The following is a 24,154-nucleotide window of genomic DNA, read 5'->3' on the forward strand; positions in this document are numbered from 1 at the left end:
ATGTGGTTTTTAATGACGAGACCTTTTTTGTAATCAGGCTCTCAAAAAGTATATAAAAATTTGGATATAGATTTATCGGCCAACATATCGGTTATCGGCTTTCAAAAATAAAGAATTATCGGTATCAGCCAAAATTTTCATATCGGTGCATCCCTACTATACTTGCATGTAAAATTAGAGAAGCGACATAATATCTGTTTTATTTGAAAGCGCTGCTCCTCTCTGCCCCTCGCTGAACAGAGCAGAAGCAGAGAAAAGCCCCGTTCACACTGCCAGCTACAAAGCGACATGTTCCCATTCATTTTCAATGGAAAGTTGGCGACTTCCGGCGACACGAGCGACAGTGACCGTTGGCGACAGAATGTGGACGTGTCAAGCGACAAAAGTTAAGAATTGTTTAACTTTACGCAAATGAACAGCAAATTTCGCTAGCGACAACCAATAGGAGTGAAGAATCTGTCAGTGGAGCTCACACGTCACCGTCTCGAGTGCAGGTGCCGCAAGACAGGACAGATTTCCTGAGCAATTTCACTGTTTTATATGATTTTACTGTAACCACATACATGGATATAACAAACATGATGCGTAGAAAAGAAACCGTTTGATTCATATATTGATGGTTCGAGTTGTTAATTATATGATGCAGTGAGCAGTTTAGCACCGGTTAATGATCTAATGCACGAGCACCTGTAGTTTATATAACAACACTCTCCAACAGCAGAGTGGTACTTTTATTTCTTTTAAGTCTAATTCCTAGTCATATTAAAATGATATCTTAGTTTTACCGGCAATATATAAATATAGTTTGTGATTGCATTTTATATGTCCAGACGTGCAGTCTACCAATAACATTCGAGCAACAGCAGTAGGAACGCCCACAAGCATCTTCACAGCACAGAGTCTAGCGACATACAGCGAAAAAGTCGCTGGCAGCGTGAACGGGGCTAAAGAGGTGTGTGCATGCTGGGAAAGCAAGACCCCGTGCGGCAGTACTGGAGAGTCTCAGAAACTAAAAAGGTTTGTCCAAGAAGCCACTAGATTTGTCGCTAGGTGCTTTTTTAGAAAAAAATAAATAAATTCACTAAAGGAGTCTGAAAAGTCGCTAAATCTAAGTTGGAAACACTGTGCATCTCGATTTCTCCAACTACGGGCTAGGCCACAGGTCAAACGGAAAATGAGTGCTGCGTTAATAAAAAATTGTGCCGTTAAAATTATTTTGCATTAATGCATTATTAACACATTAATTTTGACAGCCCTAAAATAATTGCATCCAAAATAAACGTTTTTGTTTATATATGTGTGTACTGTGTATATTTATTATGCATATATAAAGACACACCCATACAGTATATATTTTGAGAATATTTACATTTACATGCATATTTATATTCATATAATTTATATTATATATAAATATATTTAATATCTAAACATAAAATTTTTCTTAAATATTTAAATGCCTGTATGTATTTATATATACATAATAAATTTACACAGTACACACACATATATTATGTACACAAAAACTTTTACTTTGGATGTTGGATTGTCCAGTACGAATTTATTTATTAGTAAAAAAAAAAACTAATTTCTATAAGCAACAAACTGATGTCTGACCTAAAAATGACAACTGATTGATTTATTGATTGATGTAATAGCAAAATGTTAAAATACTGAACACATTTCTAAAAGTCACACAAAGTGATGTCCAGTATAAAAAAAAGAAGGCAAGAATAAAAATGCTTTTTATTCATTTATTTTATCAAATAAAATGAAATAAAAAATTTAATTAATAATTATAATAAAAAATACAAAAAAAATAAAACAAAAAATTTATTTCTAAAAGCACATGAAGCAATGTCCGGCCTAAAAATGTCCAGCCTATTTATTTAATAAAACGAAGCAAATTTTTAAAAGCCATATAAAATGATATCCAAGAACTAAAATAAATAGTAATAAAAATAAAATAAAATGTAAAAAGATACATTAAAACAAAAACTGATGAAGCTAAAACAGAAATAAAAAAATAAAACTAATTTTATGTATTAATTTATTCATTCGTTGATTTAAAATACTAATAAAAACAGTAAAGTACTAAACTTAAGTTTTGAAATGCAGTATGAAACACTGAAGCAAAAATTCAAATGGTTAGTTACTTAATGAATTACAATTCTCAAAATAAAGCAAGAACTAAAACTACATCTTAATTTTTAAAAGCATTAGATTTACTTAATTTAGTTTTTTAACATTTTACATTTAAAATACTAAAACAATTATAATATGTTACCAAATACTATATAAATGGGGGTGGGAGGAAAACGCAAGCGAATGCATGTTCTTACTTGCACACGTCTCTGTAGGTCTGAATGGCCGTGTCCATGTAGTGTGCTGGGTACGGCCTGGGTGCCCCACTCTGCAGAAAGGCAGCGACAGCAGCCATCTCCTGTAGAGACAGAGACAGCAGGCAGTCAGTCTGAGGCGAGTTCAGACAGTACTACTCTGATAACCCACAGAAACTAGAGCTAGAGTGCCTATCTGTGGAGCTAATCTCAAGCAGCAGCTGCACTATGACTGTGGTGTGCGTCTCACCAGTGCTCCAGCGGCATACAGCATGGCCTGGTCAGAGAGGAAGTCCTTCTTGGCAGTGTGGTAGCAGTTGTAGGCCAGCTCATAGTGCTGAACGAGGAAGCAGAGGTCGGCCATCTTCCTGATCTGAAGCTCTGGGGCCTCTGAGGGATAGCTGATTTCACAGGGGTCAAGAGTCAGATGAGAACAAAAACAACTATTTTATTTGTACTTCAAGTCACTTACAGCAGCCCTGCAGTGTTCTTTAGTTCAGCAATACTCTTCTCTGGGACCTTCCCTCCACCAAACAACTTCTTAGTGGCAGAGAAAAGAGATCGGCTCAGACCTTTTCTTGAGACAAGCTAGAATGAGAGATAAATAAAGATGAAGTAAATGCAGAACAAGTTTTAGAAATATATACATATATATATATATATACATATATATATATTTGCATTACTGTCAAAAGCTAAGGAAATTCATATTAATGGACCCTCGACTCTTGGGTAATTTAAGCATATTAGGTGTGGTTTATTTTGAAAATATGAAAACTGCTTTATTATGTATGAATTAGGGATGCACCGAAATGAAAATTCTTGGCCGAAGCCTTTTTTCGCTTCAACGTTTTTCAAATTTTTTCCCCATTTTGCTAATTTTGTTCACCATTGCATAAATTAAATAGCCAAAATATGCTTTCAAAATATTTACTTAACACTGAATATTTTTTAACATTCTGACAGACATTATACCAATAAAACACAATTTAACTAAGTTAGTAAAATAATATTTTTTGAGCCATTTTTGAGACCCCCTTCTTGAATCAGGCATGCATTTTTTACTGTACAAATAAATGCAGCCTTGCTGAGCAGAAGAGACTTCTTTTAAAACATTAGAAAAGTCTGAACACTGTGTGTGAATGCTATAATAAATGTATTCATCGAGCTGTTGCAATTATTATCCTTATTATTGTCTTTATTTTATTTTACAGAACAACAGTAAAATTACAATAATAACATGTATTAATGTTGATGGAGTTCTTGCTTTTTCTCGGCTTTTATTTTTGCAGAAACCCGCAGGAAGACCTCAGTGCTTCATTTTGTTGACAACAGCAGATTTATAAATGAGTCTCATTACGAATTTGGGAAGACGTTTGTTGCACGTATCGCATTGTCACATGCCTTGTAAAAATTCATAAAAATGTTACTGAGCACGTTTTTCAAATTTTTTCCCCATTTTGCTAATTTTTTTCACCATTGCATAAATTAAATAGCCAAAATATGCTTTCAAAATATTTACTTAACACTGAATATTTTTTAACATTCTGACAGACATTATACCAATAAAACACAATTTAACTAAGTTAGTAAAATAATATTTTTTGGGCCATTTTTGAGACCCCCTTCTTGAATCAGGCATGCATTTTTTACTGTACAAATAAATGCAGCCTTGCTGAGCAGAAGAGACTTCTTTTAAAACATTAGAAAAGTCTGAACACTGTGTGTGAATGCTATAATAAATGTATTCATCGAGCTGTTGCAATTATTATCCTTATTATTGTCTTTATTTTATTTTACAGAACAACAGTAAAATTACAATAATAACATGTATTAATGTTGATGGAGTTCTTGCTTTTTCTCGGCTTTTATTTTTGCAGAAACCCGCAGGAAGACCTCAGTGCTTCATTTTGTTGACAACAGCAGATTTATAAATGAGTCTCATTACGAATTTGGGAAGACGTTTGTTGCACGTATCGCATTGTCACATGCCTTGTAAAAATTCATAAAAATGTTACTGAGCAACTGACGGATAACACTATTTCAGAGCAGATTTCCCTCGCGCTTTTGACTTTGAACCCTGGTGCGCGAGCTCATGCAGCACTGTTTGAATACATGCAATTCGTGCGTGTATTAGAAAACACAACGTTCTGCAGTTTATTTAATTGGGCATTTCGCGATTTCAGTCATCAGTCATACAGTAACCAGCAACAATCACCCCTTCCTCTTCTCATCGAAGACATGACGTGATGCAGTACTAAACAGTCTCTCGCTGTCGGTGCTTGTAATGATTTTTGCATCTTTCTCTGACACTTTTAAATGCTTCCACACTGTTGACATGTTTGCTGCATTAGTGCGCGCCTCTATTTGATTGCATCACGTCATTGTTCGGTTCAATTTATTCGGTCTTTTCTCTTATTCGGTTGCCGAATATTCGATGCATCCCTAGTATGAATGCAGTGAAGATATGCATATTAAAAATAGGAAACCGGCAAATAAATCTACAACAAAACAATGGAGGAATAAACTAATACTATACAGAGTGAATTATAAAGTTATGCATGTTAGGGGGTAAACAAAAAATAATAAGATATCGGGGCCAATATTAAAAATTAAAGTCTGAGTGATTTTAATGTATAAGATTTTACAGAATCGGTTTAGTTTCTCTGTTGCTTCTTTTTATTTTTAATTTCTTCATTCTGTTTATTTATATATTTATTCTGTTTATTTATTTATATATCAGCACAGATGGAAAAGATCAGTACATATCACTACCTGGAAAGCAACAAATAAATTTATATTTTTTGTTAAAATATGACATATACATAATATATATTTAATTTCATTTCTTTATTATATATTTTTTTCTTTCCCCAAAAGCAATATATAAAGTACTTAATAATATTCTTCAGAAATTAATACTTTTATTCAGCAAGTATACATTAAACTGAACAAAAGTGACAGTAGGGATAATGTTAAAAAAAAAAGTTAAATTTTTTTCCTCTGTTCTGTTCTTTCCATTTATCAAAGAATCCAGAAAAAAATGTTCCCACAAAAAATATTAAGCAAATGTTTATAACATTGATAATAATAAGAAAAGTGACACTAAAGACTGGAGTAATGATTCAGCTTTGCATCACATGAATAAATTAAATGGCATTCACAAAAATATATTTAAATAGCAAAAAGTTATTTTAAATTGTAATATTTCAAAATATTACTGTTTTAGTATATTTTTGATTAAATAAATGCAGCCTGGCTAAGAATAATTTTTTTTCAACTTTTAAAAATCTTACAGCCCCCAAACTTGGCATTATCTCAAAATACACAACAAATAAAATACACAGCTACCAGGAAAAGCGAAGACAGAGTCAATCAATACAGAGACTTGAGATGAATTAGATGAAATACATGGTTGGTTTGCCTTTATGTACCTGGTCGTTTAGCTGCCGTATGTTCTTCTCGATGTGCGGCAGTAATCCTCTGAAGGTAAACTCCTGGATAAACTGCCGGATGTGGTCGTGGTCGTTCAGGGTCAGGCAGGTTCCTCGAGGGGTCGGGGTGGTGTGAGAGGTCACGCTGGCCTGTTTTTGAGGCCTCGTCATATCCACATTGTTTACAGACTGACTGGCGTTGTTGCTAGGGTAACCGGCATCAGTGGGCTGGTCCAGCTGCAGAGGATGAGTCTCTGAGACGCCGTCTGCAAACACGAGAGGAACATCTAATTGACATTAGACAATCATTCAATCAATCTCAACAATATGAGGCTTATAACCAAAATCCCTGATAATGGGGTTCAACTGTGCTGGACTAACCTCTAATGGAGGGATCAAGACCACCTTCCTCTGCGCCGATGTTGTTTTCAACCGCATTACTCACTGCAGATTCTTCATATAGTTCCTATAAAACACCACCAGGCATGAGGAACATTTCATTTTACTGATCCAATTCAATTTTCCAAATTCAGAGAAGTCTAACAGTGATACAACAGAGTAATTCCATAAGGCCAATACATGTTGGACGAAGCAAATAATTTCAGTAATGATTATTTTTTCATGTCATAAGTAAGTCTCTAACTACAATGATGTAAATAATGTAATTTTAGTTTTACAAATTCACATTCACTGTAAAAAATTATGACCTGCAATTGTTACCTTAAAGTTATTTTATACCTGACTTAACCCATAGAATTTAGTTTTGTTGGTATACATTAATGTATTTATGCCGATTAAAGCGGTATTAAATATTTTGTACTTGAGTAAAACCAGCTAACTTAGATGTTACTATTTTTACGTTAACAATTATTTCAATGTTGTTTTGTGATAACTTTGTGAAAATAAAAACTGAAAAAAAAAAACGAGGAAATTTTGCAAAAAAAAAAAACGTTTTACATTGTGATCTTTGCGAGTTGACAAAAAGCTAATTATCATAAAAAAGTCAAATGAAAATAAGTTTAAAATAGAAACTGCGTTTACCTGCATTTCGTGTGACCATTAAGCATCGTCAGAGAACCGTGAACATGCAAACAATTAAATGATATTTAATATTAAAACTCATACTAATACTTCAAGGAAATATTTTAGGTTCAATGTGTTCAGCTGACAAAAGTTTGAGAACAATATTTCATAATATTTGGTAAATTAACTTTAATTGTATTGACCACAGTGGAAGAACACTATAAAAATGTAGATTATTACGTGTAACATTATTTTTATATTATAATAAAATATTTGTGATTTGTTCCACCATGGTCCATAAATGTATTTATTAAACATAAAATACTGCATTACATTTACACCCTGGACTTGCAAGGTTTTAGTTATCAAAACGTAATTTTTGGCCACAAAAAGCTGCTATGTGGACCAGACCTTATGACGATAATCAGAAGTTTAGTAGTTGTATGTTCAGAGTCTGAAGTGAAGTTGTGGCACTCACAGGGTTGTGTATGCTGGTCTTGTGTAAGTACTGACTCCAGGGGTCCGGCATCTGTTCATCCGCACCAGTGCTACCACTCCTGGAGTTTATCTTGAGCAGATAGCAGCCCTGAGTACCATACCGCTGTTTCATATCCTCGTACACAGAGTCCGCCCTGAGAGACACAAGAGACAGACATCAATGCTTGTTCTATACCATCATAAATATATATGACAGCCTAATCTTTCTCCCCACAGTCAGCTTATCTTCTATTCATCAGACCTTGAGGCTGCAGGCAACATAAGATTACCGTGATTGGCAATTTATCTACATGCAGACAACTCTCTGAGGAAGAAGTGGATGCCGTCAAAAATTAATATTCATAGAAAAATGCTTTGCAAATGCAGTTCATGTTGCTTTTAAGATTCATTTTTATTCTACTCATACTACTTTCTCTAATTAAATGTATGCAATTACAAAGGAGAAGCAGAAATGTTTTCTCCTGACATCATTTTAGTTTTAATCCCTGAGGCAGTGTTGGATACATGTTTCCAGTGTTAATCAACTCTGGTTGGAGCTAAACTCTTCAGGACACCGGCCCTCCAGGACCGAGTTTGGACACCCCTGTGCTGGACATTTATTCCAGACATCAGCTACATTCTAAAAGCGGTTTAATTAATAATTATTTTCCAGTGAAAGTAACAATGATGAACCGTGAGAGAACGCATGCTCACATACACGCAGCTCTATGCAAATGCACACAAAAACACAAATAAAAGTAATTAAAGAACAAAAAGTTATCAAGTCCATCCCCTGTTGTCCTCTCACATAAACATTTTCTGGATAAAAAAAAACTCATGAAGCCAGAAGCAATGGTTTAAAATAAAAAATGTCTTAATTATGGATTTGTTTCAAACACACAGCTTTTTACTTCACAAGATGTCATCGACAGACTGGAGTACTGTGAACTGTGGAACATTGTGATGTTTTTATCAACTGTTTGGTCTCTCATTCTGACGGCACCCATTCACAGCAGAGCATCCATTGGTGAGCAAGTGATGCAATGCTACATTTCCAGAATTTTCTTGTTAGAAAAAAAAAGGGAATCATTTTCAAAGCATTGCACTTCTTACAAACGTCTTAAAATGTTTCTCTTTTTTAGTGGTTTAGTGTCTTTACCCCGGTTTCACAGACCAGGCTTAAACCTAGTCCCAGACTAAAATGTAAGTCTGAGCTGTGTCAACTGAAAGAAACTTGCACTGACTGATCTTAAAATATATCAATGCCTTTGTTTTGGCTCAAGATGCACACACCAGTAATGTGTTTTCTAAGGCACGTTTATGGAAAATTATTTAAATGTCCTAATTGAACTATGGCCTAATCCTGTCTTAGACTAAGCCCTGTCTGTAAAACCAGACCTTAGTGGTTAAGGTTTTAGTGACTCCTCCCCCCATTTTTTTTTTTTTTTTAAATGAACTCACTGGAGGGGAAGATTTTGAGTGAATAATGACTTCAAATTATGACTTAGAATACTATTTTTATGGTACTTTTACATTCTTTTTGGAACCAACCTTTATAACTATAAACCGATGTTGCATGTTTGGAATGACATGAGGCTGATTAAATAATGACAGCATTCACATTTTTGGTTGAACTATCCCTTTTACCATTATGTGTGGCATGTGTGACTGTTTGACTGTGTAAAAGTTTGGGGAAAAAAACAAAAGAAGAAAGCATAACTAAGGAAACAAGCAACACAGGTATAAGAGAACACTTAAGACACACACACACACACACCTCTGCTCGTCTCCCTCACTGATATCATGAAGCAGGACATAATATTTGAGAGTGTTGGGGATAAACCATTTGGGATGAGTGTATTCCCCACTGTGCTGGATTCGGTGCTGTTCCTGTGACAGCTTGAGGAACCGCTCTGTCGGCACCGCCTCACAGGACGACACCACCAACATACCTGCAGCCGAGTTCAGGAGATCTCGCAGAATACAGGTGAACAAAACTGAGACTGACAGCAAAGGGTGCTATACTGTGCTGTACATCTTTTTTTTTTAAACTAATTAAGTAAAAAATCTGGCCAGACTGGGTAAAAAAAAAAGTCTGGATTTTTCTTATTGTTAGTAAGCGTGATTCACTACCATTCAAAAGTTTGGGGAAAGTAATCATATTGGAATGATGTGATGTGTAATAATACTTCACAGTATTATTTTTATTGTAGTTTTGATCAAATAAATGCAGAGTTTTGTCATCAATAGACAGTGCAGATTATAATTTATAATTGCCATTTTTTTATCATTTACTATAGAAACTATACATCATGACATTTTATAGCAGTCTTAGCTGAACGTTATATATGGTTCACATTTCAATGCGTCCCTCGTGGTAAAGAAAGAGGAAAAACACAAGCATAAAAAGAAATGAGGTAGAGTTTTTAGCAAAGAATCTGGAAGGATACAGGCCAGGTAGTGGTTGAGGAACTCGTGCTCTGACGCTGGCATGGACTGCAGGAAGTTCTCCCGATAAGTCTCAAACCATGGTGTTGTTGCTGTAAGATAAACACAAAGAAATATTGTCTTGTTCAGAAACAAGATTATTACAGGCCGTGTGACCAGCCCTCCAGGCGGAAGAGGAGAGAAGCACATTATGAAAGCCAAGACGAATAGAAACCCCCCCCAAGAAATGATAACAGATCACATTTTTACAGCAAGACTATTTTACAGCAATAAAACTGAAAGATAATTCAAGAATGTTTAAATCCAACAATCTAATACTTTCCCAATCGTTTATTTAGATGTTACTACAGTTCTTCAAAAAATAAAAGCTATTTCTTATCCTGCAAATATGAAGCATAAAGATCAAAGTCACATGAGCGAAATATTGTGGGCAAAAAAGTCTATTGCTAACAATGTAGAGATGCATGCTTCCTGTTGGGTTTACGAAGCAACTTGAACTGGTTGCAAAATCTTTCGGCGAAATTCCTGTGTGGATTCTTATTGAAATTACTAGATTTGTCCCACAGAAATTCGCACCTTAAATCACTTTGAACACTTAATGACCTAATCTGCATTCAACCCTTTTTTTTTTAAAAGAGAAACAGGATGTCCAAAACAGGTTGAAACATTAGTATTCATGATCAATTTTCCCCTTTTAATTCTATCTAGCAATGAGGGGAAGATGAGGATGCACTGATTTTTATGCTCCAGCTTCATTAGCTGAGTTCCTTGACATTTTGTCTAAATCAATGGCGCCCTCAGAATCATTCATGACAATAAGCACACAGTATGCACTTCAGAGAGGGTAGAGCTTGTACACTACACTACAAAACATCAAACCATATCACTTTCATTAAAATCAATGAAGCACACCACTTGTCTGCAGTAGCTCTGATGATTACAATTGCAACATTCTAGTGAGAAGAAATAGGCTAATTTATATACTTTTTCTTTAACTTTTATTTGTGCTTTAAAGCATAACTTTTATTTTTTGTCCAAGGTCCTAAAAAGGTCCAAAGTCTATCCTATGACGACATTTGTACCATATTAATGTTTTATACAGACTTCGTTCAGATACTTATATTGCAAAGATTATTTTATTATTTAAAACAAACATCAGTTCATAAAACTTGTACACTGTACTTAATATTTTATTTATGTAGGAGGGACAATGAAATATTTAGCTGAACTTTACCCGTTAACACTATTTTTGGATAATGAACATTGTAATTAGCATACCCCCTGCAGTAATCCTGTTAAAGCTGCTAATCATTTTTAATCATAATTACAATTATTCATTTGAAGTAACCTCTATAATTCATAATATGAAGTGATTAAGTATATCTCTAAAAAAATGTGTCTGATTGATATCTCAAAACCAAACATAAAACCAAAACTTAACCAAACATTTTTGAAAAAGTGGTTTGCACATCCTAAATAAATACATAGTGAACAAAAAAGTAAAGAAACAAATCCAAACATTTAAATAATCACCAAATGTTTTACTCAACAGAGCATTAGTGTACCAATGCAGTGTTTAAATTTTTTTTATATTGTATGCTACAGAAAAACCTATTAATCGTTTGACTGATAGATATCTTGCCAAATACAGTGAAAAAATGTGGTTTAAATTGGTTTAACTCTGCATTATGTCACATACAGTCATATTTATGTTTTTTGGAGGTAAAAACTTTGAATTACCATAAACTTCATGTTAAAAACAGTAAAAGGACATTACCAGGAGTCACTGAATGACAAAAATATATGAATATATTTTATTTAAATAATTTAGCTTATTTTTATTGTCATCAGTAACATACATCAGGGTGTTTTGTGTTATATTTTATGTAATTTAGTTCATGTTTATTGCATTATTTGTGTTTATGACCCTGTGCATGTCTACGTATATATGAGTATTGGTCTCGTACAGGCACAAATATGCCAGCCATAATACTAGAAACATTGTTACAGTATTTTCTGAATTTCTGGCTACCACAGTTGCTTTTAACTGTAAATTTAACAGAAAGAAACCAATATTTCACATTAACTCAAACTGAAGAACTACGTTAAAATGTATTCTGCTTGAATTCAGAAAAAGCGCATGTAAAGTCAATCTCTACTTCACAGCAAAAGGAATGATGGCTCTAAAGAGGAAAATAAACTAGGCTATAAAGTGAGACACATTCTGACTGAATGGGTAAAATGACTCATTGAACTAAAATCTCAAACTGAACCCGCACATTTCTGAAACAAAAAAAAATTACACTTAACTATTTGGATGTACAGTAACTGAAGAGATCGCCAATCCATTATTTGACAAAGCTATGAACACGTCTACCACTGAGAGTTTCAGCCCAATGAGTCTCAAACACACACAAAGCTAAAGAACCACCACCAACATCATCAGAAAGTGGAGGAAGCTGGATTGGAAAGAGGAAAGAAGATTTAGCGACAGTTCTGCTACAGAGCGAGCCGGGCCGGGAAATGACGTGGAGAAGGCGACCGAGGAAAGCCCTCTCGCACACTCCCAGCAGGGGAAGGAAGGCAATACCTGTGTAGTACTTGGACGAGCTCAGCTGGGTGAGTGTTTCTTTCCAGTCAGAGTACCAGGGAACGCTCGCTTTGACCGTGCGGTCTGAGAGGAGAAGAGACAGGCAGTCTGGTTAAAGCTCACGGAGAGGAACCACAGAAGCGTAAGGCATCCAAAACACAACCCACCCCAAACCCTGCAGATGCACCTGTGATCTGCACAGACAAAATGTCAAGACTAATTGCTCTTTGTGTTTGCAAAAAATGGTCAGTTTATTTTAGATACTGATATTTGCAATGCTTTTCTACAATCTTACCAGGAGCTAAATGCATCCTAAGATCGATTTTATAAGAGTGTAAATTAAGTCCAAGGAAGAGTACACGCAAGAATGAAAACTTGCTTAAATTGTACTCACCCTCAGGCCATCCACGATGTAGATGAGTTTGTTTCTTCATCAGAATAGATTTGGAGAAATTTAACATCATTTGCTCACCAATGGATCCTCTGTAGTGAATGGGTGCCGTCAGAATGAGAGTCCAAACAGCTGATAAAAACATCATAATAATCCACCAAATTAATCCACATGACTCCAGTCCATCAATAAACGTATTGTGAAGCGAAAAGCTGTGTGTTTGTAATAAACAAAACTATCTTAAAGTCGTTTTAATTTTAAACCGTCACTTCTGGCCAAAATAGAAGTCTGTAATCCATTATAACACTTCCTCCAGTGAAAAAGTCCATCCTTTGTTGTTCCCTCACATCAAAACCCACAGACGTATTGGTTTAAAACTGTTCTGGATGCTTCTTGGTTGGAAATACTCCTTAATCCGTGCATATTTCTCTCCTTATTCAGACAAAACGTAAGCAACGGTTTGAAGTTTTAAAAATCCTAATGATTTGTTTATTACAAACAAGCAGCTTTTCAATTCACAAGATGTTAACTGACGGACCAGAGTCATGTGGATTATTGTGGTGTTTTTATCAGCTGTTTGGACTCTCATTCTGACGGCACCCATTCACTGCAGAGGATCCATTGGTGAGCGAGTGATGTAATGATACATTTATCAAAATCAGTTCAGATGAAGAAACAAACTCATCTACATCTTGGTCGGCCTAAGAGTAGATTTTCAGCTAAATTTAATCTTTGGGTGAACTATTTCTTTGAATTTTATTCTCTGTGAACTACCCCTGGCTGGTGTGACGGAGTGGAGGCTAATTTGCATATTCATAGATCTGCATATAGTAAATGAGGCAAGGGTGTATTAAGGTATTTTAAGGCATGAGAAAAAAAATTTCACAAGAAAAAATAAATATTTTAAAAATGTATTTTAGATGATCGAAGATTAGTTTTAAAGGATAAAATTTTTGACTACAGGGGAACTTTAACAGAACTGAACTTCGACAATGTGCTAAATTGAGTTTGCACTGCAGACCCAGAAAGCAGATGAGCATTGTTCTAAAATCACATTTTCCTGATTAGCTTAGACATGGGCACGTTCAGTCGGCATCTCCCGCTTTGTGAAAAGGCAATCTACTAAATGTAGGATAATGAAGTAGACTGAAAAATTACATATAATGAACAACATGTAACATACTTCGCCCTTGAAACATACATAAAACACAAACTACTGGTACCAGTTCTAGCAGAAGCAGAAAAAACATTAAAAAAAAAAAATTGGAGTTGGATGTTTCTAGAGAAATCTATTGGTCAGAGTGAGTACAGCACACACACACACAGCAAACCAATGCTTTAAAATCAACATGAAAGACCATTCACAACCCAAAATTGGAGTTGGATGTTTCTAGAGAAATCTATTGGTCAGAGTGAGTACAGCACACACACACACACACACACAGCAAACCAATGCTTTAAAATCAACATGAAAGACCATTCACAACCCCTCCTCCTTCCATAAAGTGACACACTTCTGAGGGAAACAGAACGCTGTATGATAAAATTAGAGTGCAACGTCCTTTTTGTTTCATTCAGAATGTATTGGATTGTGAAAAGCAACCAGAGCCCTGAAAGTGAGTTTGCAGATCGTGGATGGGATGATAATTTTGTTTAAGGAATCAGGCTTTATTTAAGCCTCTACCTGCTGGGAACTGGAATAATAGCTTAGATATGAAGGCTAAAGGTCAAGTTCACTTTCAAAAGCATCTTTTGAAAAGGTAACTTCCCCCATTCCATGACTTTATTCTGCATGTAAATCTGAAAATTTTTGGAGAGGATGCTTTACCAAGCCTAAAGCAAAGCCTAGCTACTTGGCTATTGGTTAACCTTAATTTACCCGCCCACCGGTCCTAGATGACATCACCTAAAAATAAAAGTTGTTTCAGAGCTGGAAGATGTTATTTTTATTAACATTTGGAATGATGTGCACAGATAAATAATGTGCAATACAGTGTTGATTTTGTTCATTAAAAACGAATTAAAAGTTTATTAAAATAGCATTTGTATATTACTTGAAACAATGTTGATGTAAAATAAAATATAAAAATGACATGGAAAAATATAATCTTAAACTTGAAAAATTAAAAATTTTGTCTTGGCTACTAACTTAAATACATTTAAACTGAAGTAACATTAGTAAAACTGAATTTGAAAAGTTACTAAAACAAACTAAAATTAAAATGAAAAGTAAAAATAAAAAGCTATAATAATAATAATAATAACAAAGCTTACTCAAAATATAAAATTAAATATTATAATTAATATTACTATAGCTAATTTATTCATTCATAATACAAATAACATATTATAACAGTACATATAATACTAAAATAACTGACACAATAAGAACAGGAACATATTATGCATTTAAGTATGTAGGAACAGTTTTGATTTCATGTTGAATTTTGAGCATAGAGTTTTGAGACCTTAGCTTTGTAGTCAAACCAACCAACCGTGAAGTTCACATATTCAAGTATGCTAACGCTGCTGTTTGTTGCATCTTGACTCTGTTCTCATATTCAGGTGCAATATGTTCATTCAGTTAAAAGGAGGATGCTGCTGGTGTAGAGAGGTGTGTTAGTATCTAAATCTCAGGGGTTTGTTGTTAGGCCCCCCCAAGTGAAGGGTGCAGCAAAGGGACCACGTGGGGGACGGGCTCTACTGGGAGCCTAGGATCTGAGAAGGGACCAAACACTTCACTTAACAGCACAGCATAGCACACGTGTGTGACCTGGCATACACACACCAGAGGAAAACATGTGTATGAGGGTCAGAGCTCTTACCAAGAATTCATCCACAGGAGAAGTTGGAGAAAGGGGGGGGGTTAGAAAAATAGAAAAAAGAAAAAAAAAAGATCAGAAACGATAAAACAAATGTGTAATGCAAACCAAACCCTTTAATTTCATGGACAATTACAACATTTAATTCTCACTTTTCCCCTCAAGGGCTTTGCTGCCCTCATCAGGTGCTGACATGAGAAACTACTATGAAATGAGTCTCATTCAAATAAAAAATATATATTAATAATGTATTAAAAACTTGTTTACAAGCCCCCTGCACCTATAATTATCTTTTTTTTTTCTGACATATAATTATTCTTTCTTTTAGTGAGATCAAAACATTTTTCTGTCCAGAAGAAGCTACACAACATTTTTTTTTTTATTATTTTCATATTGCTTTTCTAAAATGTTTACACACCCCCTGCAGAATCTATAATTATTAGTCTTTTTTTAGAGATCAAACCATTTTTCTGTTTTTTTTTTTGTTGTTGTAATTTTCTTATTCCTTTTCTAAAATGTTTACACACCCCTAACAGAAACTATAATTATTATATCTTATTTTAATATAGATAAAATAGTGTTTTGCATTAAAAAAAGGATAAAACACAAGTATTTATTTATTTATACAGCTGTTTAACTGCAGACCTTAAATACTACATGACCTTAAATACTATAACATTTTTATGAATAGTATAAAATCCAAATTTATCCCATTTTCTAAAGGTCTGCCATTACTTTGGAAATTAGAATTATTATTTTTCTGTGCATCATATCACTGTATATTGTGACATATATTGCTACCATAATGAAGAAAACTGTGACTGCTTATATTGCCCACCCATACATGTAAAACTGATCAACATTTTGGAGATTCTGCAAGGGCTGCGTAAACGTATGCTGCATTAGGAAACAATCTCTCAGTTCCCGTTTTTGTTCACTTCAGGCCATTTCCACTTTCCTACTTTCAAAATGTGGCAGTAATATAATCAGGTCCTCTACAGATTTCCCCTGGTGAAGTTAAAGTGAACAGAAAACTCTTTGCAAGCACTTACCGCTGATGTTGAGGTCGTAGTCTCCAGCCGTGATGACATTGGCGGGCGACACTTCAGGAGGCTGGCAGACAGAGACCGCCTGGCTGAGGAGTCTCTGCATCTCTGGGGTCTGTGGAGGCCTTGTGTTGATCCCAGTCACACTGATCCGGAGGCCCTTCACCACAACCACCTGGTTATTGGGGTCACGCAGGTGACCTACAGTACGGTAACAGGAGCAAAAAAAGAAGATGAACTGGCTGGTGTCAAATTAATAATGGTGCTGCTTATTCTTCTGAAGCTTTTTTTCTAGGTTCTAGGTTCTAGACTTAAGGGCCAGTTCACAACTTCACACCAAGAACGATATCTATTAGTGCAGTGTTCAAAATATCGATACGACGATGTATCGTCACAGCGATTTGACGATACGAGTATCGATACAGTTGGCCCTGTATCGATACTGTGGCACGTGTGCAGCAGTGGACAGCGCTTAATTTTAATATTTAATATTTTTTAGTAGAAAATTGCGAGGTTTCTAAAAAAAGAATGAATAGAGCATCTGTTAATAATCTGGCCGCAGAGGAACACAATGGGGTTGCCTGATATAAAGAGACGTAATCCCCAAAACAGAGCTTTACACTTGCGCAATACAGAAATATCTGCTAAACGTGCTACTTATCTTTGTCAACCTGGCAACCCTGTGCTCACGCGCTCTCTCTCCACTGTGGATAAACGCTCTTGCTTTCTGAAAACACAGCTTAGCTTGCAGTTTAGCTATCTCCATTTCAAGTCTATTCTCAGAAAAGTGTGATTCATCAACTGTTCATTTATGACAGAGAGAGAAAGAGAGGCTGTGTACGTATGCATTACCACCGTTCTGCCGCGTTTCTCTATTAACAGTAAAGCTATGGCTTTAATTCCTTTAGAAACAATGATGCTACCAGCTCCTTGTTGAGAAAGATAATGTAGCTCTTGAGCGATTAAGCTATTTAGTTGATAAAATTGCAGGGCAGCGCTAAAAAGTTTGTTCCTGAATGTCTGAGTTCAGCCGCAACGTGATCTGTGTGTGTGACTGAACTTAACATCAAACTGCTTCTGTTTCACACAAATGCTGGCACAGACGTGCATGTTCGGCTAGAGTCGCTTTGAACTCGTGCATCTTCGGAAGCAGAGCTGCGCGGAAAGTTACAAAAAATGTTGTGCACACCGCCACGCTAAACGACGTCGTGCGCACTCAAAGTATAAATCAGCCATAAATCAGCCTTGAGAGTGTGTGCGTTAGATACAGTGAAGACAGCGCGTTAGTTCAGAACTCTTCTAATTTTATTTTTTTTATTGTAGAGAGTGTGTTAATTTGTGCAATGATAACCTACCAGCAATGTAAATTATTTTTTAAACATATTAGAATGAGTACATTATTATTTATGGGCTTAAAAACAATATGCAAACAATCAGAATATTGTACCTGGTGGGGAGTGCACAATGTAAACATGAAACATATGCAATTACCTAAGCAATATCTATAATAGGGATGTAACGATTACCGGTTTGACGATAAATCATGATAAAATTCCGCACGGTTAGTATTACTGTTTCATCTTTTAATTATCATTAACTACCGTATTAGATTACCGCGATTTGAACAACTCGCAATAAATAAATACTGTCCAGCATAAAGCACAGTTTTAAGTAACAGTCTCAGGTGCGCACAGCACACAGAGAAATTTCGTTTTGAGTGAAAACAGGGCGGAAAAGCTGGGAGGTTTTAAAAGAGTGCTAAGGGAATTATACAAATTAATATATGAATGGATTAATTATATGAATGTATCTCTGAAGGTTCTGACTGTCTTCAGAAACGATTCGATGGCATTTTATTTTCATCTTCGCGCCATGTAATACCTAAAGGAAGTGTTTTTAAATCGCAATACTGCTTTGTCCACAGAGGTTACGGGAAACAGCTCTAATTCAGCTTTTCCACAATCGCCACCTGCTGTCAGCGAGTGGATTTACAGAGACGTATATTTACATTTAGTCTGTGTGCAGTTTCTGTCTGGCCAAAAAAGGACAGAATTTGCATGCCCCACTGTGAATTTTGACCGGTTGATGAAAAACAAGCTTATGTGGATTCTACACATTCAGATAAGTTATCTAGGAATTATTTATGGAGCAGATAAAATACATATAATCATTTATTAATCAGTTATCATTTTTACTTATATCTTTTTCTTTATTTAAAGGCTGAAATTTGAGGTTTAGCTTTTTATTAAACTTTTTCAAAGCTTTATTTGAACATTTACTGTTCTATTAACTATTAAACTGTTGTCAGTCAAGTTGTCATTTAAAATCCGAACATTACTTATATCTTTTTCTTTATTTAAAGGCTGAAATTTGAGGTTTAGCTTTTTATTAAACTTTTTCAAAGCTTTATTTGAACATTTACATTAGATATGTCAACATGCTATTAAACTGTTGTCAGTCAAGTTGTCATTTAAAATCCGAACATCATTGGTAATGTTATTGTTTTAGTGATTATGAAAACAAAAAGTCCTTTTATTTGTTGTTGTTTTTTGGTACTTTTTTAACATCTCCAGCACATTTTAACAATACCGTGATAATACTGATAACCGTGATAATTTTGGTCACTATAATCGTGATAAGAAATTTTCATGCCGTTACATCCCTAATCTATAACGATATCTATAAAGATAACTATATTAGCGTCCACACCAGCAGACGATATCGTCAGTTTATTCTAAGTGCACACTCATCTGCCGCTTTAAATTCTCGAGCTCGTGATAGCAGGATTGATTCTGATTGGGTGTCAATGTCTGTATCCTTCATCAGCTGGAAAAAAAATCATTCTGAAAGTGATTCCAACTACATGTTTCTCTGTGCCTTTATCGTTATAGCTGTGGTTTGGACTCTGCAATTCTTTAATATTGAGAATGATTTTTAGAACTACATCTTTATAGTTTTATTTATAGTTTTTGTTCTTGGTGTGCAAGGAGCTTTACACAGTCTAGAACCCAAGGCTGGTTCAATCTGGACCACATATTATAAAAATTTTTTGGATGGTCTCTTATGCTCATCAAGGCTGCATTTATTTGATAAAGAAATACTGTAAAAACTGTAATATTTTGAAATATTACAATTTCAAGTACCCATTTTCTATTTTAAGTTTTCTATTAATATATTGTAAAATGCAATTTATTCCTGTGATGCAAAGCTGAATTTTCAGCATCATTATTCCAGTCTTAAGTGTCACATGATCCTTCAGAAATCATTCTAATACGCTGATTTGCTGCTTAAGAATACCAGTTTTTATAACTTTTTTTATTATTACTATCAAAACTGAAAACAGCTGTACTGCTTAATATTTTTGTGGAGACCATTCTGCATTTTCTTATATGAATATAACGTTAAAAAGAACAGCAGTGATTTGAAATAGAAATCTTATGTAACAAACATCTTTAGTCACTTTTTATTAATTTAATGCATCCTTGCCGAACAAAAGTAATAAATATTTGAACTGGGTGTCCCCACCGTCACTTGTTAATTCTTATGGGCATTGTCAGAATTTTTTTTATTATTTACTTTTAATAAATCAATATTAAAATTCTTAATCTTTGGGATTTTATAATTGGGATGTAATATACGGTTTTGACTATTAATATCGCTAATATTTGTTAGAGTACAATTCTGAAAAGGTACTTTTCTTTTCTTTAGAGGATTTAAAAAATGTATATTTAATGAGATCAGCACAATGCAAAGACTTTTAATAAATTATTTACAATCTATTATGAACGCCAACTTGAAAATCTGTCATGGTTGACTAAATTAGCCAAACACAGCTGGGTTTCCACTAGTCTTATGACAGCTGACCACCTCTGGAGCCCACCTGATCCATCTTCACCCACTCTTCCCTTGCAAAATGCATGACAGGAACACCCAGCTCAAATATGTTGCCACCCCTCTACCGAACATTCTCCCATAATGCACCTGTGTGTTTTCACTCCACTATTCACATGATAATCACAACATAAAGAATAAAGATGCGACTTTGCTCCTCTGCTGCCAAGGCATTCCTGAATAAATCCAATCACATCACTGAGGGACACACACGCACACACACACACATAAAGAGAGCACTGTGTTCATTTGGGTCAACCTAACTGTGTTACCAGCTTTTCTACGAATCCATAACACACTGCAACAAACGCAATGTGAGAAATGGGGTTTTCTTAGTATCTGAAAGAGTTCTCTGACGAGATTAAGTGTATTAGTGTAGTCTATGACTGATATGAGAAGTCTGTGCCTATTGTGCTACACAAAATGTGCCATGTTTTCCCACAATTGCATGAATCCTGAAAGACCAATATTGTTGATAAATGGAGCGATTCTAAGATTTCAGTCAATGAATGTGATGATGTAGCTCAGACAGGAATTAAAAGCAGTAGGAACAAAACCTGAAAACAAATGAAATAGGAAATACCCATTCTAGTTGTTCCGGAGGAAAATGGAACATGATTAGCTTTTTAAATGTTATAATTGGTTAATAATGTTATTTTGTTCAAATCATTTTTTGTAAAACCAACAATTGTTGTCCACATTAAACTGTCAGAATTACATCACTTCCTATTTGCAAATCCTTTTATAGCACATGCTCTTATGAAGAAAAGAGTTCATTACATTTACATTTATCCAAAATGACATTGCATTCAAAGCACACATTTTATCACTTCTTTCTTTCCCAGGGAATCAAACCCTTGACCTTGGCGTTGCAAGCGCCACGTTCTACAGATGAGCTACATGTGTTCAGTCTTGACTGTGGTGACCGGGACAGATTCTGATGCAAGAAAGTGATTCGGTTAATTTTTTTCCTCAATGGTTAACATTTGGAAAGGAGGCCAAAGAACACAAAAATACCTTTTTCTCTAAGCCCTGGGCTAATAGGAATATTTCTTCTTGTAAGAGTGAATGACATTTTTAATGAACCAATTAAAATGGCATCTGTTGTCAAATGTTCAAGTTAAAGTTAAAGTTAATGAATTAATACTTTCAGCAAAGATGCATTAAATTGATCAAAAGTGACAGTAAAAAAGTGGAAGAGTTTCCACAAATATATATAGCAACTGTTTTCAACATTGATAATAATAAGAAATGTTAGGTGCCAAATCAGCATATTAGAATCATTTCTGAAGGATCATGTGACATTGAAGAGTGGAGTAATGACTGCTGAAAATTCAGCTTTGACATAACAGGAATGAAGTACACTTTGAAATATATTCAAATAGAAAACAGTAACTTTAAATTCACAATATTACTGTTTTTACTGTAATTTTGATCAAACAAATGCAGCCCTGATGAGCATTAGAGGCTTCGAAAATATTAATTAATAAAATTAAATAAAATAAAAAATTTAATAAAATAAAGAAAACTATTAATAGTCAGCGCCAATAGCCTCGTGGGCAATGCGCCAACATATGCGATTCAGGTGTCCTGGGTTCGAGTCCCGGCTTGCGGACATTTCCTGATCCCATCTCCCTCTCTCTCTCCCTATTCACTTCCTGTCAACATACTGTCCTGTCTTAACAAAGGCTAAAAAAGCCAAAAATAAATCTTTAAAAAATATATTTAAAAAAAATGTTATAAAACCCCAAACTTTTGATCGATTGTGTATCTTGGTTGTTCACTTACTACGGTGTGATTGCTTGCCTCTTTAGGATTATCCCATATCCTTTACTAGATATAGGCTGGTGATTAACAGCACAGGCCAAACACAGACCTCTCCAGCCAGTCCAGAGGTAATCTAACCCTCACCAATAGAGGCATCTGATCTGTGCTGTGTCTGTCTAAGGCTCTTGACACTAAATGGTCAGGTGATCGGAAATCAGATCAGATTTCACAAACAGAGAGATCAAATTCAGATGAATCCGGTTTGAAACCCTTCCTATCATTTGACTGAGGATCAGAGCTGGATTACAGAACGGGCCAGAAGGCCTTACACTATGAAAGGTCTCCAAAGATTTGTGGTACCAAAACTTACTGAGGAAGTACCCCTAGTGCATAAATCGCAAAGAATCAGATGGAGCCCCCGGCCCCTCTGTGCAGAAGACCCTATGTTTCTTAACACAAAGAGAATTTGCTGACCATTAGAGCCCTGGGCTGACCTCTAAAGCCCCCGGGATGCAGTGCAAAAACTTGAGAAAAAAAAAAAGAAGAGGTCTACACTACAGTCTACAAAGACGTCTGCCCAGGGGCCTCACTAGACAAAGAATAGAGCCTAAAAATCTAATGAGCAGCCAACCTAGACTAGCATTTTAAGGTGCATGACTAAAAATCCAGGTTGCTGTTTATCTAATCATTTTTTGGACATGTGTTTCTCAAAAGCTAGTTAGCTGCCTAGATAGGCATCATTTTGGGGTGTGTTTCTCAAAACCTAGTTAGCTGTCAACCTTGACAGATTTTTTTGGGCACGTCTCTCAAAACTTAGCGAGTTCCTTAAGACTCAGAGAAATTGCTGACCATTAGAGCCCGGGCTCCTTGGCACAGATGGCACAAGATAACCACTAGGGCCCCCAGCGCATAGAGAATCTGCTGACCTCTAAGGTCCCGGGACCCCCAGGATGCCGTTCAAAAAAAGAGTGCAGAAAACTATTAGCAAACCAAACATGACGGTCAAACGAGGTCTACACTACAGTCTACAAAGACATCTGCCCAAGGGCCTCACTGGACAAAGAATAGTGCCTAAAAATCTAATGAGCTGCCAACCTAGACTAGCATTTTTGGGCATGTTTCTCACAACTTAGTAACCTGCATATTTAGACAGCATTTTAAGGTGCATGACGAAAAAATCCAGTGAGCTGTTTATTGAAACATTTTTGGACATGTTTCTCAAAAAGCTAGTTAGCTGTCAACCTAGACAGATCTTTTGGGCACATCTCTCAAAACTTGGTGAGCTGCCTATTTAGAGACAGCACCTTTGGGCGTGTAACTAAAAATCTAGTGAGCTGCCTAGAGCCTACTTAGACATCATTTTCAGTGTGTCTCAAATCCTAATAAGCTGCCTTGCGAGAGAGCATTTTTGGGCATGTCTCTCAAAACCTATATTAAACTGCCTAGCTAGACTGTATTTTTCCCGTCTGACCGTTGTAATGGCACCTGGACTGTTTTGGGCAATGTCTTGGCAGACAGTTCACTAGGTTTTCAGACGCAGCCAGTGTGTATGTGTAAGGGAGCTGTCTAACAACCGTCTTATCTAGTGATCATCAGTTGTGGTGGGTGATCCGCGGTTGTCTGACCAGATGGCCTCTTACCCTCGGACGTCAGGCGGCAGAAAGGCCGCAGCAGCTCGGGGAAGCTCAGGCTGTTTTTGCGGGTCACTCTCTCCGCATCCTCGCTGCACAGGACAGCCACCATCGGCACGAACGAGTCCTGGATGTACTCCTGCACTGACTGCACGCACTGAGCCATGAGAGCACCTCGTTTGTTCTTCACCGAGCTCACGGATCCGCTGCTGAGTTGAAAACAAACACCTCCTTTACTGACAGCCGACGGCAGACATGTTGAAATCTACTGCTGCCTGCTGATCGATTTTGCCCA

The 24,154-nt window shown here is 35.7% G+C and overlaps 2 protein-coding genes across 2 annotated transcripts in view; both read right to left on the minus strand.

Moving 5' to 3' along the window:
- The window catches only part of LOC107588896 (trafficking protein particle complex subunit 8-like), a 64,429-nt gene extending 63,864 nt beyond the window's left edge, over positions 1-565 (minus strand). The window contains exon 1 of the mRNA XM_016277150.1: positions 551-565. Within this exon, the coding sequence (XP_016132636.1) occupies positions 551-565 (15 nt within the window). The remainder of the gene's footprint in view (positions 1-550) is intronic.
- Positions 566-2,338: 1,773 nt separating this feature from the next.
- LOC107588897 (trafficking protein particle complex subunit 8-like) lies at positions 2,339-24,154 on the minus strand. The gene is made up of 11 exons (XM_016277151.1): positions 23,869-24,154; positions 16,577-16,771; positions 12,312-12,395; positions 9,724-9,813; positions 9,051-9,225; positions 7,275-7,428; positions 6,155-6,239; positions 5,774-6,039; positions 2,812-2,927; positions 2,590-2,740; positions 2,339-2,443 (listed from the first exon to the last, which is right to left on the minus strand). The coding sequence occupies exons 1-11, from the start codon at positions 24,023-24,025 to the stop codon at positions 2,339-2,341; spliced, it is 1,578 nt and encodes a 525-aa protein (XP_016132637.1). The 5' UTR covers positions 24,026-24,154.

Source organism: Sinocyclocheilus grahami, unplaced genomic scaffold, assembly GCF_001515645.1.
Source record: "Sinocyclocheilus grahami isolate Dianchi unplaced genomic scaffold, SAMN03320097.WGS_v1.1 scaffold109.1, whole genome shotgun sequence".
In the NCBI taxonomy this organism is placed as follows: Eukaryota; Metazoa; Chordata; class Actinopteri; order Cypriniformes; family Cyprinidae; genus Sinocyclocheilus; species Sinocyclocheilus grahami.